General features: G+C 42.4%; 1 protein-coding gene across 6 annotated transcripts in view; it reads right to left on the minus strand.

The window, feature by feature from the left end:
• PIK3CB (phosphatidylinositol-4,5-bisphosphate 3-kinase catalytic subunit beta) overlaps positions 1 to 19,015 on the minus strand; it is a 171,114-nt gene that overhangs the window by 52,932 nt on the left and 99,167 nt on the right. For 5 of the 6 annotated variants that reach the window (XR_002087481.2, XM_014602894.3, XM_059730924.1 and 2 more), the window contains 5 exons: positions 15,223 to 15,448; positions 12,201 to 12,424; positions 5,806 to 5,988; positions 5,170 to 5,340; positions 3,364 to 3,453 (listed from right to left, as the gene is read on the minus strand). Coding sequence is in view for 5 of the 6 variants with exons in the window: in XM_014602894.3 (XP_014458380.1) it covers positions 3,364 to 3,453; positions 5,170 to 5,340; positions 5,806 to 5,988; positions 12,201 to 12,424; positions 15,223 to 15,448 (894 nt within the window). In the remaining variant the exon portion in view is untranslated. The remainder of the gene's footprint in view (positions 1 to 3,363; positions 3,454 to 5,169; positions 5,341 to 5,805; positions 5,989 to 12,200; positions 12,425 to 15,222; positions 15,449 to 19,015) is intronic. The other variant, XM_019478733.2, reaches the window with a different exon arrangement.

Consider the following 19,015-nt stretch of genomic DNA (forward strand, 5'->3'; position numbering starts at 1 on the left):
GTGATGATGAGATGCACATAATCCTATCATCCAAATCATTAATAAAGATGGTGAACAATACCAGATCTAAGAAACAGCCTTGGGGAATGTCACTTGATACCGTCTTCCAGCTAGATTTTCAGTCACTTATTGAGTACAACGATCCAACCAGTTATGTATCCAAATTACGTAATGCATTAAACCTGTCTGCTCCTCTCTACAAATTAGAAAGTCAAGTTCAAGGCATCAGGCTTTAATTTCAAAGTAGTCAGTACTCTGAATCCAGCATATTCAAAAGATCACTTATTACTCTGGGATAAACACTGTCGTCAGCAGTGATGTGCTTTAGCCATAATGGAACTTTATAACAGGAATTCACTTGTGCTTTACTGGGGATGGTCTGCGACTGAGGAATTAATTCCCAAAGGACTTAAAAGACCAGGACAAACCTCATTCACTTCCTACTCAAATGCAAGGCATTCTTTTGACCTCACTTTCCTGAAACGTAGAAATATGTACATTTAAAAAAACAACACAAAAAAACCCCAACAACATCCAAATAAAAAAAACTTTGCATTGCGTACAATGCTCCCTCAGAAATAATCTCCCCAGAATTAAGTCCTGATCTTAATCACACAACTAAGTCACAAGTGTATTAAAAGATGGAATTTAGATATTACAGTGATGTGTATGGTATGAGAACCTATACAGAAGAACAGAAGAGAGGCTGATCACATTACTGGCACAATTCTCAGGCCCAACCTGGTGTCCATTAATGAAATGTTTTACCAAACTATGGCAGACAAGATTACCAAACTATAGAATCTTTCCACTACTTGGTCAAAGCTGGCCACAAGCACAAAAGGTCATAGATTAAATGTAAACAGAGCCACGCCCCCAAAAACCCCAGCTTTGCTGAATGCCTGCCCAAATAGGAAGGTCTTACACCATTGCTGAAATATGTCCAGGCACAGTGCACACATGTGGGCAATGGAGGCAAAGGAGAGGGATGATCACTGCACATGTGGTGCAGGGTGGGAAGGGAGAGGAGGGATTGCTGTATGTGCATGCAGTGCAATAGCCACCCATACAGTGCAATAGCTGCCCACAGAGATTGCAGCAGTGTGGTGTGAGGAAGTGTGGCCTGGGGGCCTGTGGTTTGTGCTACAGGGGCCTCCAGGGCATGCAACCCCTGCTAGTGCGGCGTGTACAGCATGCAGCCCCTGACTCCTTACAAAGTTGGACAGCGCTGACTTTATACATGCTAACTGTATTTTTTGTTCACTGTTTGGCAGTAGGTCTCATGAGTAAGCCATCATGCCAATGAACTAGCAGCTAGATGAATTACTGTCTTAGTCTACATGAGTATTCACTTAATTATATGCCAAAGAAAATAAGGCAAATGTCTCTGAAATAGAACAGCATGCGAAGTGCCCTGTAAGGCCTTTTTGTAATTGTGTTGGGCTGTTCAATAAATTCCTATGTGTAAACAACTTGTGGTCTGTAATAGTCATCTACATTTTCATGGAAAGCACTGCCACATTTTATTTTTCTATTTTTTATGTTCAGCACGTTTAGAAAATAGAAGAAAGACTAGACTGCAATACAAGCACATGAGAAACATAAGCCTGAATTTAATCTGCAATTTATTAAACACTATTTTATGAAATGTTCCATTAAAAATAAATTAATAATTCATGTGGTTAATGTCAGGTGTACATGTGTCTAAGTCAGTGGTTCTCAACCTTTTTAGATTCAAGATACCCCTTGGAAAATTCTAGCTCTTAGTTTTCACTTGTTTTCTCACTACAGGAAAATAATAGAGCAATTTCTCTATTGCAAAGATCAAATGCTTTTACTCATCTGAATCCCTATTTGAAATCTCTGGGTTTATCTATGAATTGTATTTGCACATAATGGTTGAGAATCACTTCTAAATCAATATAGCTCCATCTGACTGAATACCTTTTATTTCAAACAATTTAGAAATAGGTACTCCCCTAATAAGTAATTCATCTTGTTAACAGATAAAGAATCATCACATACACCCTCAATTTATTCCAAACTGTTAACAGGGTACTAAAGTATGTGTCTTCCTTTAGGCACATGAGTAGTCCTGTGGATAAAAATTGGGACTACTCAGGGTATTGATAGAAGAAACATATGTATCCACGTTGTATGCATCATTGTGTGCTTTTGTGGGTGCATTGGGTTGTGTGTGCCAGGAAATGTTCTAGAGGAGTGTCACCGTTCACACAAACATGGGGATGGCAAATATACTACTATACATTTAAAATAGAGAGGGGCTAATGCATGTCAATTTTTTCTTGGGTCTGTTCTATCCCAGTATAAATGGAACCTAAACTACAGTAATTTAGCAAGCGTGCTTTCAAAGGTAAAATGTCTTTATTTAGATTATCCTTACTATGGAACTGAGTGGACACATATTACAGTACAGCAATATCACTACATCACAGCCAACCAGATGTCTCACCAGCTTCTGCTCAACAATAAAGCTTTAACCACACAGCCTAAAGGTGCGTGCACAAGCTACTTTCTTGCCATTTAAAGTGCTTTATTGCTGTGGTTAACAGAAGAGTGTGACTTTACAGCACTTCAAAAGTGGGTATAGTGCTTTAAATTAACCCTTGTTAAATGAGGTATTATATCTGAAGTGCTGTATTTTGCAACACTTTAGCAATTTACAGTGCTTTAAATAACTTCCGTACACTTGTCAAATTTGACCAGTGGAGAAGCCCCAGGAGGCTGCGGAGCACCCCCTGCTTCCTAGCCTGGAAAGTGCAGGGAGGATCAGAGGCCACCCCACATCAAACGCAGCACTTCTGTCATGTTTAAGAGTGCTGTAATATTATATGCTATAGAAAGTGCTCTAAAGTATAGTTCTGCAAAACATGTATGGAACACTTCTCCACATACTAAATACAGATTAGATAGCAAACTGATCTGGAGGAATGTCATTTTAGTATGCCATACAGAATGGATGAACTTGAATAAGTCACTTAAAGAACAGCAAAACAGCTGAACTCTAGACATGCACAACACAGACGAAGCATTTTTGTCCCACAACCAAGTTATGGATGCTGCAGCAAGGACATTGCTGCAGCAACAGGAAGAGCCACCGCTTGTGCATGATTCTGGAAAAAACATCTAGATAATGACAAGGACATGAAAAGAAGAGTCCCACATTGAATGAAGAAGAATTGTTTCTTCTGTCCATATCCTGAGGTGTCTACAGTTAAGCAACATGCTTAAGTCCTTTGCTGAATTGAAACCTTTATGAGTCAACATTCAGTAACTATGGTGGAAACCATTAAAATTATTAGCCAAACAACGTCTTCTGATATCTAGCATCATACTACTTACTTTGGTAGTTTCCTCTGTGTTCAACTTGTTACCATTTAAGAGAATAATCTTGAAAGGGTTGCTAATATCCCAGACACTCTGGGTCAGCTGCTGAAAAAGAAGCAGAATGGTCAAGGTGTGTATATAAAATATAGTATAGTAGTACTAATACTACTATTACTCATAAATACACACACATATATACGCTACATTATACACACACTTGGGTGTGTGTGCAATGTAGCAATTTTACACATTACAAGCTTTTGCAATGTTACTGGAAAAATCTAGAAAATATGGCTAAACATTTAAACTAACAAATAAATATATAAATTTTTAAATTAAGGCAGAATAACTGAGCAATGAAAGACAGCACTTAAAAAGTGGTCTAAACAATATATTGCCACTGAAGTATGTCTGAAATGCATTCAGTACCAGCTACTGAAAATTCAGAATAATAAATTTTACTTTCCATAGATTTCCCATAATTATCATGCAAATGTAAACAGTTAAAAATAAAGAAAGAAAACACTTCACGATATATTATCACTGAATAAAAATCTCTCTTTGTTTCTAAGGATGACACTTGTGGAAATTATACTCTTATTCTGTAGTACAGGCTCCCATTAGTTAGACATAACATCAAGAACTTGTAAAAATGCCAGTGTTTGTTATAATGGCAACACCATGCAAAAAATGCACATGTCTGAAGTAGACAAGGCTTTTCTGAGGTAGTGGAGACAACATGTCTACTGAAACTGAGGAAATTAATAGCGCAAAACTTTGGTCCCCAATTTGATTCGGTGGAGATTTGGCCCAATTCGGTGGCCAAATCTCCAAATCCGAATTGAATTAGAGGACCCTTTAATCTCTCCGAATTGAATCGGAACCCTCTGAATCAATTTAGAGAGATTCAGACAGACACAGCTTTAAATGTCTTTTCTACATACCTCAAGGTACCAGGCGGCTCATCAACACTGTGATGGTGGGGCGGATGGAGCATCCCACAGTAGCGCAGAGGGTCCCCAGCACACTCAGCAGCAGACCTGGAAGTGGCACTTCCAGGTCCACCAGGGAGCATGGGGGGCCTGCAGCCCTGCAGCTTGGCTACTGGTGTTTCCTGGGTCTGGGGGGTACCTGGGGTCCCCCCGTAGCCAATCACAGATCTGGGAAGGTACAGGGTGAAGGGCTCCCCCACTGCACTCCCCAGTGGACCCAGAAGTGGACCCGAAATACTTCGGGTCCACTTCTGGGTATGCTGCTGAGCATGCGGGGGGCCCCCCACCGCACTCCTGTGGGACGCTCCATCCACCCCAGCATCGCAGGGTTCAGGAGCTGTTCCTGGTACCTCTAGGTATATAGAAAAAAACATTTAAAGCTGTGTTCTCCAAATCAGCATCGAATTTTGATTCAGATTTGGCCAAATCGAATCACTGTCCCCAATTTGGGCCAAATCCAAATCCAATAGGGTCCATTTTGCACAACACTAGAAATTAACTATCCCCTCACAGAGCTTCTTCAGCAACTAATTTCAGATGATTCCTCCTCTTCTTTGCCTGAATGAAAAAGAGTTATTGGAAAAGGAGAACTTCTTTCAAACACAGGGTATGAACATAACCTTGTTTGAAAAGGATAAGAAGTAGAGCCTACAAGGCCTCCAGCCCTGATGTAACATTTTGAGCAACAGCAGGTATTGCCCTGCAGACAGCTGTAGTTTATATCAGAAAAAAGGAGTATAAGAGGAAAACCATACATAAAGTCCTATGTCTCATATTCCTCAGGATGGTGCATTCCTTTATGTTACCTAAAATACTCAAATCAACTTACGGTAGCTGTACGTGTTTTTTTTGGTGGCAGAGGAAGAGGCAAGTTGGATGATTTTCGGTTTATGGCAGCTTCTATGGCAATCATTTCCTGGTCACACATTTTCTTTATGGTACAACACTCAACAAGGGTCAGCTGAGGAAGAGTCCTGTTCATCACGCAGTTACGGATATACTGACATCAGACATAAAATGGTTGGTTATAACATTGCTTTCATTGTTTAAAATTACTTTAGATTATGATGCATTAGAAAAAGGAGCTTTGGATATGTAAGAGCTGAGCTGAATTAAAATGGTGGGCAAATGTTTCCTATGGTTATTATTAGATAATTATTAGCTATAACTTAAACTTTCCTATTTCCATTCCAATTTGCAAAACCATAATCAAATTTACTTTTCAATCTTCCAGTGTCATCCTAATCATAATACTAAATTCAATTTTAATAAGCAAATCAAAGTATTGTGCAGAAAATAGATTTTAACAGAAAAAAAAATCCTTGTACTGTTTTTATTTTGACATCAACAGTTTCTAAACTAAACCAATCAGCTATTTAAAGAAATTAACTTTTTGGAATTTCTTCACCACATTTGAAAAAAGAAAAGAGACTGCCTTGAATACTGACTACAAAAACATTCCTACCTGGAACTGAATTAAGGGTTGATCACCAAAAACATATTCCAGTCTTCCACTAACTTGCAACACATAGTCACTTGGATTGATTTCCTCATCTTCCCTCCCACGGATAGTCAAACGTTTTCGGATTGCCAACTCATTCAGCTTGATAGGATTTATGTTAGGAGATACTTGAAAACTAAATACATCCTGATAAGATAAGGAAATATTTACATAGCTTCACATACATATATATTTAAAGTAGCATTTAATTTATTACTTTTTTTTGGCGGGGTCAATATCAAATTGTCTTCCCTCTAAATAAAGTCCTACATGAGAAAAAGTTGTCTGATCATTTAAAAAAAAAAAAAAAATAGTATTTGAATTTTCTTGACTTTGGCACAAAAATATGCCAGCACCATAATCTAAGTTAGGGCTGACAAACTATTAAAAAATGAATTGCAATTACTTGCATGATCAAAAAAAAAAATTAAATAATCGCAATTTTGATCACACAGTTAAACAATAGTCAACACCTCTCTAACCAACAGCCAAGAGCCCATATGCCCTACAGCTACTCCCCCACCAACACCAACAGCACACAGCCTGAGCCCTGACCCTGGCCTGCCCCGCGCCTGCTCCGGACTCGCACTGGCCGGAGCAGACCAGCTGGAACCCACGCTAACAGCCCTGACCCAGCCCACCCTGCGCCTCCTCCAGACTCACCCGCCCATACTGAGCAGCAATGGTAGCTAGGCAGAAGCTGCTGCTCCATGTGAGGGAAAAGCTGCCCCTTCCCCTCAGCGCTGCAGGGTCTTCTTGCTGCAGCTGCCTGAAGCCCATGCCCAGGCTACCCAGCAGCTCCTCTGTACTGCCTTTGCTGCCCCACTGGGTGGCCTTAAGGTGACAGTGATGGTGCCAGAGAGGAGCCACAGGGCAGCCTGGGCATGGGCTCTGGGCAGCTCCAGCAAGAAAGGCTCAGCAACAGTGAGGGGGAGGGGCTGCTTTTCCCTTGTGCTGAGCAGCCCCTTCTGCCTGGCTGCCACTGCTTCTGTCACTGCTCAGCGTGGGCGGGTGGTCCAGAGCAGGCATGGGGTAGGCCTGGTTTGGGGCTGTGCTCAGGTTCCAGCTGGTCCACTCTGCCAGGCTGAGTCCAGAGAGAGTGTAGGACAGGCTGTGTTCTGTCTACCCCGGTCAAAATGGATGTGTGCAATTAACACATTACAAAAATTAATGCATTAATTGTTTTGCGGTAATCGCATATGCTAACTGTGATTAACTGACAGCCCTAATATAATTGCTATTTTTTTCTAAGATTAATAAATGGCTGTCAATATTCTGTACAGAATATATTTGAAACTTCTGTTTTTAATTAAACATTTTAAAACGGACTGAATTTAGAAACTATTTGCATATTTCTCATTCTGCTCTGAACTGAATTTTTTGTTTTAAAAGGTTAAGATAAGCAGTTACTGAACCCACATTAGCATCTCCAGGAATACCATAGCCATGAATAAAGGTGAAATGAATTCAAGTCTTCAACAGAAGAAGCTTCTCCTTTTTTGAAGCTTCCCTCTCCCACAAGCATATTGTTATGCATAAGTTTATCTGCAACATCTCAAGCAAGGTTTTCATGTAAAAAAAAAAAAATTCTAGAAAGATGTAGCCATTCTAAAATATAAAGTGTGGTCTAGCAAGCATTCTTTTGTCTTGTGCCTTATTATTATATAGGCTTTGTCAGCAAAGACAACCCTTCAAAAAGGATCATAACCATAATAAAGTCAGTCGAAAATCAATTCAGTGTTTTCCCAATTTCAAAACTATGTCCCACAACAGCTTCCTTCTCTAGAGCTGCTGCCAGATCTTGAAGGTTTGCCTGTCTCTACCAAAACTGATGAGGGACAGGACAACAACATTGCTTTTCCTCACAATTGCTGGTGCTTCACTATAGATTTGGGGGGTGGGGGACAGGGGGTGAGGGGCATGCATCCTTACATACGCGGGAAGTGGTTTCACTCTTTCAAATACAGAGTCAGTTTGGTTGGCTTCACAGGGCACTTTTACATGTGCTCTGGGGTGTGTGTGGGGGGGTGCACTTTAAATTAGAATGGCTCCGAGAGCCGTTTTAATTAAAGCGCTGCCATGTCTCCTGCGTCAGCTTCTCCATGTCCCTATGCTTAAAAATGGCAGCTGGGGTGTCTGAACTACAGCTTGCTTGATAAGTTTTAGTTCAAGCACCCCCTCCACCATTTTTAAGCATAAAGATGCTGATACACAAGACGCAGGAAGCTGCTGGAGCACCGCAACTGCTATGCTCTAGCAGATCCAATTATCAAGTCTGCTCCGACATGCTGGAATTCCATCACGTTGGAGCAGTCTCTGCACTCATAGCTACCTTATTATTCTGGGTAGCTAATTTTGGACATTATTCCTTTTTTCCCTGTAATTCGTCAGTTCGCTTTCCCCTGCTGAAAGGAGGTGTTGGTGTACTTCCTTGTCAGTTTTTTGGTTTTTTTTTTAATTATTTACTTTAAATTCTTGCTTTTATAATGCTTTTACAAAGCAAACAGAAAAACCAAGATTGGGGCTAATGTACTAAAGTAGCTTGAATTTAACCACTAATAGCTTTCAAGACCAGGCCCAAGACCTTAAATTGTGTGCAGAAGTGTCTGGGACCTTGTCTACCTTCTGGCCCACACTGCCAGAGAGAACACACAATCATGCCCCTTTGGCAACTCCACTCAGCTGAGCTGCCTAGTATGAAGAGCACTTCAGGAAGGCACCAGCTAATGAAAAGACCACCCCCAACTAGCAATGGGGCAGAATCTGCCTGGGGGCAGAAGCCTCAATTTTCAGCAGCTGGTACTTTCACATTATTTTTGTATCAGCTTCACATACAGAGATTTATAATAATGTATTTTGGAGATAACAAAAGCCCTGCACCAAAGCCAGCTTCCACTCTTCCCTTTTTTGGGTCACTGATCAGTCGCCTAGCCTTAGCTAGTTGTACACTGCTGCCAAAATAAGTATTGATATTTTGATCAGTTTCCAAAGCCAAAAGACTGTTGCATCATTTTCTTCCATTTCAATACATTTTTAGAGATTTTATCAGAAATGTTATCAAAACAGCAGAGGCATAACTGGGAAGCTCCACGCTCTGGGGAGCCGCTCTGCACAGGGCAGTGCTGGCTGCTAGCAGCAGTGTGTATGACTGCCAGCTGCGATGGAAGCTATTTTCTCACCCCCATCCATCAGTGACTGCATCTGAGGCCACTGTCTTAAGAGCTCCTCACCCCCTCAGCTATGCTACTGCAAAACAGTCAACTCCAACTATGAGCACATGAAAGCAATCACAACTGGGAAACGTACTGTTGTTATTTTGTTACTGTTATTTTTTTTAATCCTCCATTCTGATCCATTCTACTGTTGTAAAAGCATAGCAGGGACATACTAGAGATACAAACATGATGAAACATGTTCTGGTGTGGGACCTATATGTTCCTACAAAGAGTAACATTTTGGCTAGGGACAGACTTCACACAAACTGGTTTAAGTGATCAGAAACTGGTTTAAACTTGTAACAGAACAGACGTTCAAGTGCACATAAACCAATTTCAAAATGGCTGAAACTGGTGTAAGATAAACCTGGTTGAATGTAGTATCAGACTTAACTGATTTGGCTCAAACCAGTTTATGCAAATGTCTGTCCCAGACCCCTTCTTGGTTTAAGTTAAACCAGACTCCCCCGGCATCCCGGCATGCTCTCCAGGCTGGGCTCTCCAGCCTAAACAAGAACAGGCAGGGGTGAGGGTCTGGCCAGGGAGGGGTTTCATTCCTCCGCTCTCCCTCACCAGCAGGGACCCGAGCCAGGTCTGCCTGGTACTCCCCTCTTGCTGCCGCACCATGGCCCCTGAGGCAGAGGGAGCAGGGAGGAGAGTTAGTCTCCCCTCTACCCCCACTGGCAGCCAGGTCTGCCTGCCGTCTCCACCGCATTCGCTCCCCGCTGCGGAATAAGCCCCTGCTGTCCCCTCTGCCAGACCCCGGAGGAATAACCCCATCCCTACCCGCCTCCCCAGGGGCCCTGTCTGGCCATGCCCCCGTACCACTGCTGCAGCAGGAGTGGGCAGGGCTCTTGTTGCAGGCAGCAGCCCCTGTTAATATCAGGGAGTGAGAGCCCCTTACTGGTGGGGACACTACACTGTGAGCCAGGAGAGCTGCAGCAGGCTGCATGTGCTGACTCTGGGAAGAGGCTCACGCTTACAGAAATGGGGATGGGGGCAGCTGCCCCAGTCACAGAAGCAATAAGGCAGGAGCTAGAGTGGATGGGTCAGGGTGGGGCAGAGCCAGACACCACCTGCAGGACCTCGGGGGGGGGGGGGGGGGAGGCAGGGAATGGGTTTCCCTGCTCTGCCCCTGGGGCACCGCAGCCAGATCTGCCTGGCCCGGCCACAGCCACCTCTTGGCTGGCACTCAGGGCAGCGTCCAGCAGAATAAGCACCCTTCTGCCCGGAGGGGGCTGGCGCCAAGTGCAGACCAAGTGGCAGCTGCAGACCAAAGAGCAGGCTGACTTAGTCTGTGCTCAGGGCCAGCCTCCTCCCAGCAGGAGGGGGCTAATTCCGCCAGACACTGCCCCAAGCAGCAGTTGCGGCTGGGCCGGGCAGACCCAGCTGCAGTACTCCGGAGGCAAAGTGGAGAACCCCACTCCCTGACCTCCCAAAGGCCCTGCAGGCAGCATCTGACCTCACCCCCACCCCTGCCCAGTTGCTGTAGTGGTGAGGGGGGGGGGGGGGACCTACTGTGACTAGGGTAGCAGCCCCCGTCCCCGTTTCCCCAAGAACAAGCCTCTTCCTGGCAGGGGCCACACTGCTGGGCTGGCAGAACTGCTGCAGAGCATGGCAGTGCTGAGGGGGGCTTGCAGGGCTCTGGCCCTCCAGATGCCAGTGCTGCCAACACACAGCCTGCCACAGTTCTGCTGGCTCACTCCCCAACATTATGATAGGGGCTGCTGCCCCCAACAAAGGCCCTACTCCCTCCTGCTGCAGTGGCAGGGTGGAGGCATGGCTAGACAGGGCCCCTGGGGTAGGGGCAAGGACAGGGGTTATTCCTTCTCCATCCGGCATCTGGCAGAGGGGACAGCAGGGACCTACTTGGTAACAGGGAGTGAGCATGGCAGCGACAGCGAACTGACCCAGTTACCAGTGGCGGTAGAGGAAAAACTCTCTCTCCTCCCTGCCTGCCTCTGCCTCAGGGACCATGGTGCAGCAGTGAGGGGGGAATGCTCGGCAGACCCAGCTTGGGTTCCTGTTGGTGGGATAGAGGGGGGAATTAAACCCCTCCCTGGCCAGTTCAGCCCAGACTGGCCATGCCCCCCATCATAGTTTCCCTTCAGCCGAGGGCTCACTCTAGCGCCCCCAGGCATCTGGCCTCAGCAACTGCAGGCATGTGCCTGCATTTCCTCAGTCCAGAGAGAATACTTGTCTTTTTACAAACTGGTTCAGTCTAGGCAGGTCAGACTAACCTGCAAAGGTTTAATCAATTCAGGGTCTAGATCTTTGTGAATGTCTGCCCCTTTATGCTGCACTGTAAGTGCAGCAAGAATTAAAATAAACTAGCTGAAAATTAGTGATTTTTCTTGCTCAGAAAGTGTAATTTTGGGGATTGCTTCTGATTCTACTGACACCATTTCAACATACATTCTTTAACATTTTTGTATCAATACTATTTGAAAATCAAAAGATAGGAGGTTTAGTGTAAGGCATGAAGACCTACTTTTGTGTGTCAGTTATGCAGTGCAATTCTGTCTAAACACTATCAAATCATGCCCAAAGATGCTCAACAGTGAATTACAGCACATAAATATAAGCAATAGTTTTAAAAGAGGAGGTTTTTTTTAGAAAGTCAAGCAACAGAATCTGAATATGGGGTCCCTGCCATTCAGTGTTTTATTGGCCTAAAATCAGTCGGTAGTAAAAAAGAAAAACAGCAGTTGGCCAAAGTAGTTCTGAGTATACATGAACAAAAAGTCAGGGATGTGCACTTAAAAATATGATAAGTTTCTAAAAAAACAAAGATAAAATATATCTTCAGATAGATATTTTATCCACTATCTACACTTACATTAAGTAATTCTTAGTGCATTCCTCTTACAGAAGGAACAACTGTTTGCGCAGCAGAAGAATGAGTAGAATATTTTGTTCTATTAATGAATGAATTCTGACTTTAGTGACCTCAACTTCTAATGTAGGGTCCCTCTCCTTCAAAAGTCAAGGAACTGTAAAGGGAAAACATGGACCCTAAAGCCAACACCACAGCATTTAAACATTATTTCAATCAGCATGCTCTGTGCATACTTTTTAGTCACTGTGCTTTCTAACCTGAGGACCAGATTATTTATCTGACTTCAAAGACAACAATGACTCTACCTGGCAGTTATCAAAATGAATGGCCACTACAAGATTTCCACCATAGAGCTTATCTTGGAAGTTTTCTGGGATAGAAGGTTCTTGTTCTGGGGGATAAGTGTGCTTTAACCAGTCCATCCAAGACAGACTAACAAGTGAGTGATTCTTCTCTTCACTGATTCGTCGCATTTTTGTACGGAATTCTTTCACTTCAGGGTCCGGTAGGGCATCAAATTCATGAAGGCCTAAAAGAGTCAGTCAAACAACAGGTATTTAGTGCATAACCACTGCTTGTTTATTCACAAGCATATATACAGCACGTATGCAAGGTGATAAGAAATTCATTTGAGCAACATTAACATATTTTTAAAAAGCAGTGGTCAAAGGCTATTTTATGGCTGCCCAACCTGTGGCCCACTGGCTGTGTATGAGCAATGAGGGCTTAAGTTGCAGTCCTGGGGCTCCTGCCAGACTGCTGCTCCCCCCATTGCTCCAGCTGCAACAGCTGCCAGAGTCTCCCCCCTCTTCCTCTAGTCTTCCCTGTCTGCCCAGGAAGAGGCAGGGCAGTGCACCACAGCTGAGGAACAGAGCGTGAGCCTGGGATCATGCAAGTGGAAGTGTGTAAAAACACCCGTGCAGGTGCATGGTGCATTGGGGGGAAAGGCTACATGGCCCCTGGGCACAAAGCCCCCACTGATGCAGCCTGTGGAACATTTGGCCCCTGGACTGCTTAGAAGTTGGACAGCCCTGTGCTATGTGAACAACCAGTCAAGTTGAGCTCATAAACCTTTTCACCCAAAATTGCTGGTGGAGAGCAAGCTGAATTTGATTCTAAAGTCTGTAGCAATAACATTTTTAAATAAACTTCTCAAAGAGAGAATTTCAATCTGGGTTAAATACACGGTTCAACATAAAAAGTTAAGAACCTCTCCTATCTCACTATTAAAAGGAAAGCTACCCCTTTTCTGACCCCAGAAAGATGTCATAAAGATAAAAAAGAGCATAAGCTTTATCATCATCTTCCTCTTGTATCAGATAATAGATATAGTCAAGTGAGACAGCTAGACATCAGAAAAGCTTGTAGGCCACCAATTTCTCCCCCAAAGATGAAAACAACTACTTCAGAAGAGGCAGCGGAAGAATGACAGTTTGCAAGAAGCTGGTGTGGTAGGTAGCAAATGGAAAGTTTTCCTTGGATAGGGACTTGTAATTTTTAATCCAATACCCTCAAAAAACTAAAAAGGCCAAAAAATTCCCACAAACCAAACTTGCTTGTGTGCCTTTCTAAAAGGTATGTAAACTGCTTCGCCTGAAGCAAAAGACTATGAAAGTGTCACATTTCTCTTGTACTTAAAAGAACATTGTCCAAGCTGTGCTAAAGCACCCTTTGAAATCCAGTTCAGCCTTACAAGCTAAAAAAAATACTGGAATGCATCAATTTTCTACTGTCAGCAGACATAATAGAAAGTGAAGACTAGCTCTGTAGTCATAGGCTTGCAAAGCCATAAAAACTGAATTATTCAGTCACAGAAACCTTTCAGAGTACTAAGGCTGAAATGGTTAAACTGGCTAAGTCAGCAACAGTTCCATTGTCAGTTTGAACAAATATCAGACAGTTTGTTGCTGAAACCTAAACAGAACTTGCAGTCTTTATAAAAGGGCTAACAATTGTTCATTGTTCTGATGTGTGACGTATGACCTCATTAGTCGCTCTGTGTCTTCATTTACATAACCAAGAGAACAATCTGACAGCATACTTGAAAATTGTGTATTAAAAAGCCCAAGAGCAATTGATTGTTAAGTCTCTAACAAAACAGCTTAACAGTTTTTCCTTATATGATGAATGATATAGAAAAAACTATTTAAAAAAACTGCAGTGCAACTATTAAAAAAACAAACAAACAAACAAACCAACAACACAAAAGTTAACTGAATAAGAAAGGGAAAAATATACAAGGCAGAAACTGGTTTCTACACTCTTAAAAAACCCTAATCACTATCAGGCTTTTGGTCACAACAGCCTTCAGAATATTGTACTTTACTCCCATCACTAATAAGATTATACACTACACTCTTCTGTTACTTAACGCGATAACTGGCCTTTGAAACATATCAAAAGCACGCTGCACTGCCATATGATAAACTGAAATCTCAGTCTCCCAAAGAGAGATTCCTTTTTAGATTCAAGAGCAGCCTCCAAAGCAGCTTTACTTAAGCCCTCCAATTAGCTCTGAAGGGGGAAGGGAGGATTGCAGTAGTTGAACTACTCAAGACAACAAAAACTTATTTGCTGTTTAGATCATTGACCTAGTGTTGCAGGCAGATGTTAATATAATATAAAATCTGTTAGTGCAAGGATGAAGAATTAAAAACAAATCTTAGAGCAAAAACTTATTTGCCTGTAGTTTTTGCCCAAATATCTTACATAAACCCTGTGTAAAAAGGAACAGAACTACCTCTACCTCAAAACTTTATGATTCTCTGAGGCAGCAGTAGTTTGATATCAATCCTATCTTACTAATCATGACTGGGAAGGACCACTAATAGATATCAGCTTTTAAAGTTCAAACCAGTCCTTGATGCTGTCCAGGAAACGGGTTGTGATCTTTATGACCACTAGCCATTCTGTACTTCATTTCTTTTTTTTTTTTTTTTTTTTTTAAAAGGCTGCCTGCAGATGTCTTCTTGCCTGACTGGCCAAGAAGAATCTGTCTGCAAAGCTGCAGTAGCAGCAGTTAGTGAGATAGAAGCAGTGGCAGGTAGGGACATTTGCAAGGAGCTTCCACAGTTTGTGTGGGGAGAGCTTTAACCCTGTAACAAAAATAAGCTCAGTGCAATTTTGACAATGGCTGGTATTAGTGTGATAATGGAGATCAGAATTTTTCAAGCCGTTTATATCAGCCTTTAAATGAAAAACTCCAAAAGAGAAAACCGAGACAAAAAGTTCTATTCGTCTACATGCCTCTTTCGCAAAGTAACCTCTCCTTCCCTTTCCCCATACACAACAAATGAAACAAAAACAAAAAAACTCTTTCAAAGTTACCTTTTCCTATGAGAACACCTATTCTGGAATCCAATTTTTCCCCTGGATCACAGTTCCTTGTCACAAGTTTGAGGACAGGAAGAAAGGGTCTAACATCACAGAGTCTTCGTGTTTCATCCTCTAGCTCCTCGTGTACTGCTGTCTGGTTCACACATGAGAACATGTAAGAATCAATCTCCAAAAGGAGATGAAATAAGGGATAGCTGTGTGCTTGCTTCCATAGTAGCTGCAAATAAGAAAAAACACACTCTTTTAAGGACCCTTAAACAATTATTTGGAATTTTTCTTTTTTACTTACCTGTTTACCTTAAGAGAGTTCGCAGTTAATACAGACCAGTTTCCATTTTCTGCATGATAAATCTAGAAACACTAAATAAAAGGAAAAGTGATACCAATTATCACTGCCTTTGTTAGGTCTTCTAACAGAGGATCGACAGTTGCCTACTTGTTAGGTCCTGTCTTCACTACTAAATAAAAAAAAATGTTAGCCTGAAGAATTTTCAAACACTCTTGTGTTTGAAACACTAACATATATATCCGTTCCTGAGGTAAAACACACAATGTAGTTAAGAGTAAACCAGGATGAGGTCAGTTTTAAACCCCCTCTTAGAGCTGACCTCACCTATTTTACCTCGCAGTAAAACTAAATTGAAGGTAGTCATCATTTACTGCAGCAAAAGAAGAATACTGACTAATCCTGGAGCCAGTCCCCAGGGCTTACTAGCAGACTGTCACCACCCTTCTGGAGCCCTCTCACAATACTTACCTCTCCAAAAATTTTTGTAGATCGTTTTTTCTTCCTTGAATATCCTCTAAATTCTTATTCAGGATGGGAAGCCTGAGAGTAGGCATGGGTAAATGCTGAGAATTTCAAGCAATGTAAGTGATGAACTAGTAATTGTTTACATATTGCATCTGTTGCTTCCACTTTTCTAAACATCACAGAGATTAATATCAAATGGTTGGGCTAGACAACTGATTCTTCTGAGGATTTATCTTTTTCTCAGTAATTCCAGTAAGCTATGGGTTAGAAACATACAAAGTGAAATATCTATTGTGTACTTTGGTAAAACACTTTTTAACACCATAATTCTGACCAACTATAAGATCCTAGATCTTGAAAGCTAAATTAGTCTGCCTTCTGTTTCGATGACCAGGATACCAAATACATTCATTTTCAGATATTTTATTTTTTATTATTTTGATACTATAGTGATGGGAACAGGATGTTAGAGTTTGTGTACAAAAAAAGTTTGAGAGTCATGGAATTTTTAAGATCCAACCACCGAATAGCAATGAAACCAGCAGATAAAGGAGGAACTATAGTTATCCTTAACCATGAAGACTACATAAAAGAAGCCAACAGACAACTCTCTGACACTATCTATTATAAAAAATTAGAGGAAGATCCAACCCCTTTTTCACCTCAAAATTCAAGCCATCATCACATTTCACAGAATTCACAGAAGTTTAGGGGTGGAAGGGACCTCGTGAGATCACCAAATCCCCCCAAAGTCTTAGGCTGAACAGTCCCATATCTGTCAGCCATTCCTCATATGGCTTGCTCTTCAGGCCTTACCAATGCAGAGTTGTGTGGGAGAATAACTTCACATTTTTTCCAGGACCTTATTTTTCCTAGCACTTTGAATATGTAATCATGATCTATTCTGTCACATACTTTTCTCTAAATCTAGGTTTGCTATAACTCTTTATTTTCTTCTCTTGGATGTGGGACAGTATCTCTCTGATAAGTCACTCTAATCACTTGGGAGATGCTTCTCCCTGGTACTATGTATACTTGGTCTTCATGTATTATCTTCTGGAGGCTTTTCCTCATCCTCAAAGCCAGCATCTTGGCCATTAACTTATAATTCATATTAAGGAGTGTAATCAGTCTCCAGTTTTTCAGGAGTTACTTCTCCCCTTTCTTGAAGAGTAAAATCTCAATATCTCTTGTAAAATCTTTCCCTGCCTCTCCTGTTTCTGCTATTTCCTCAATAACTTCCACTATATCCCTCCCTACCCATGCCCAAAACTCTCCCAAAATAAGTAGTCTGTCTGCTTTTGATTTCCCTCTTTTAAATGTTTTTAAGAACTACTCCACTTCCTTTATCTTTTCTTCCATCATCTTTGCTTCTTCCTTCAGTACTTTCTCTTAAATCTGTTCCAGCAAATCCTTCATCATCTTCCTATTTCCTTCTGATGTAGCTCTTCATAAAATCTTCTAATTGCCTCCAACACCTATTCCTGCTTTTCCACCTGGGTACCATCATCTTTCTGTACTGCTTTTAGGTCTTTCTCCATCTTCACTCTAGCTGAAAAAGTACTGGGAGCTCTCTATTTTCTCCCACCCAGGGTGCTAAAACCATTCTCTCTCTCGTCTTCCCACCTCTTGCCTTGTTTCTTCTACTTGTTCTCATACCTGTCTTCCTTCTGCAGCTTCCTTTAGCAGCTCCTGTATCATCTTTCTCTGCAGCACTCTCAGCTCTTTCCTTCTTCTCATGGTTCTTCAGCCTTCCTTCCTGGACAATTCTCCCATCTTCTTCTTCACCATCATTCACCAATCTCTGATACTCCCAAAACATTGTGTCAGTGTTCTCCATCTTTCATACCATCTCATGTAAAATTGACATATCTCCTGATCTTGTAACAGTTTCATGGCAGTTGCAACTGTAACAGTTGCACATTTAACTTCCACATTCCCCTTCTGCTTACGGGGCTCTTACCAAGACTCAGTTCCTCCTTCAGCTTCCAGCGATCACTGAATGCCTCAATTACGGTTTTTCTCTTCAATCTCTCTCTTTATTTTGATACAAACACAAAGTCAGTTTTTGATGGTTTCTTTCCACTGGGGTCAGGTCTAGTGAAAACTCTATCCTGTGCCCACACAGCTGTCAGTGACTCTTATTTATTATATTTATTAACAATCTGGATGAACTGTCTAAAGTTCTGTCTTCTCCTTCCCCTGTTCTGTCACCTACTTCTATTATACAACTGAAGTCCCCAGCTGTTATCTATGGTCTCCTTCTGACCACCACTGTTAGCTTCCTAAGCATAGCCTCCCTCTCCTCTCACTGTGGTGGTACACACACGTTTCTAATTCTGCTCCCCTGGCTGACAGTATCATCCATTGTAGTCTCCAACTTCCACCTGTTTTACTCTCAACTCTGGATTCTTGAAAAGTATTGCTACTCCGGCCACTGGGCACTCCCCTTGTGCTAAGACACCGGAGGGGGGGGGTGAAATGCCCACCAAACTGCCCCAGACAACCTGCTGGTGGAAGAAGGAAAGCATCAACCACCTCCTCTAGAGCTGCCTGTACACCAGGGAGGTGTGGAGGAAAGTAAGCAAACTCCTTCAGATAGTGATGGGGTGAAGACCCTGACCAGAGAGGCTGTGCTGTTCAGCCATCTGACCAAGCAGCAAGGAACCCCAACAATCAGCTTTGACCAGTTCACCTCCTGCTTCAGGAATACACGGTGGAAGACCAAGAACCTGCTCACGTACAGGCACATGAACCTCGCAGACAAAACGCAGTCATGAACTGCATCAAAACGTGGCCAAGTGAGCTATAGCTATAAGACAGAAGGCAAAGACAGGTAGAAGACAGAGGAAGACACATGGAGGAGGAAAGAATGGCACAGACTGTTTAAGGGCAGCACCTCCAAATAAAATAACAACAGTGAAAAAGAGATCAGCGATGACAACAGAGAAGATGACAAAGAGTATGAGAAGAAAGATGATCACAAGGAAGATGGAGACTTAGGGCTGGCAGAGTCATGAGAGGACTGGG

This window comes from Alligator mississippiensis, chromosome 7 (genome assembly GCF_030867095.1).
Source record: "Alligator mississippiensis isolate rAllMis1 chromosome 7, rAllMis1, whole genome shotgun sequence".
NCBI lineage: Eukaryota > Metazoa > Chordata > Crocodylia > Alligatoridae > Alligator > Alligator mississippiensis.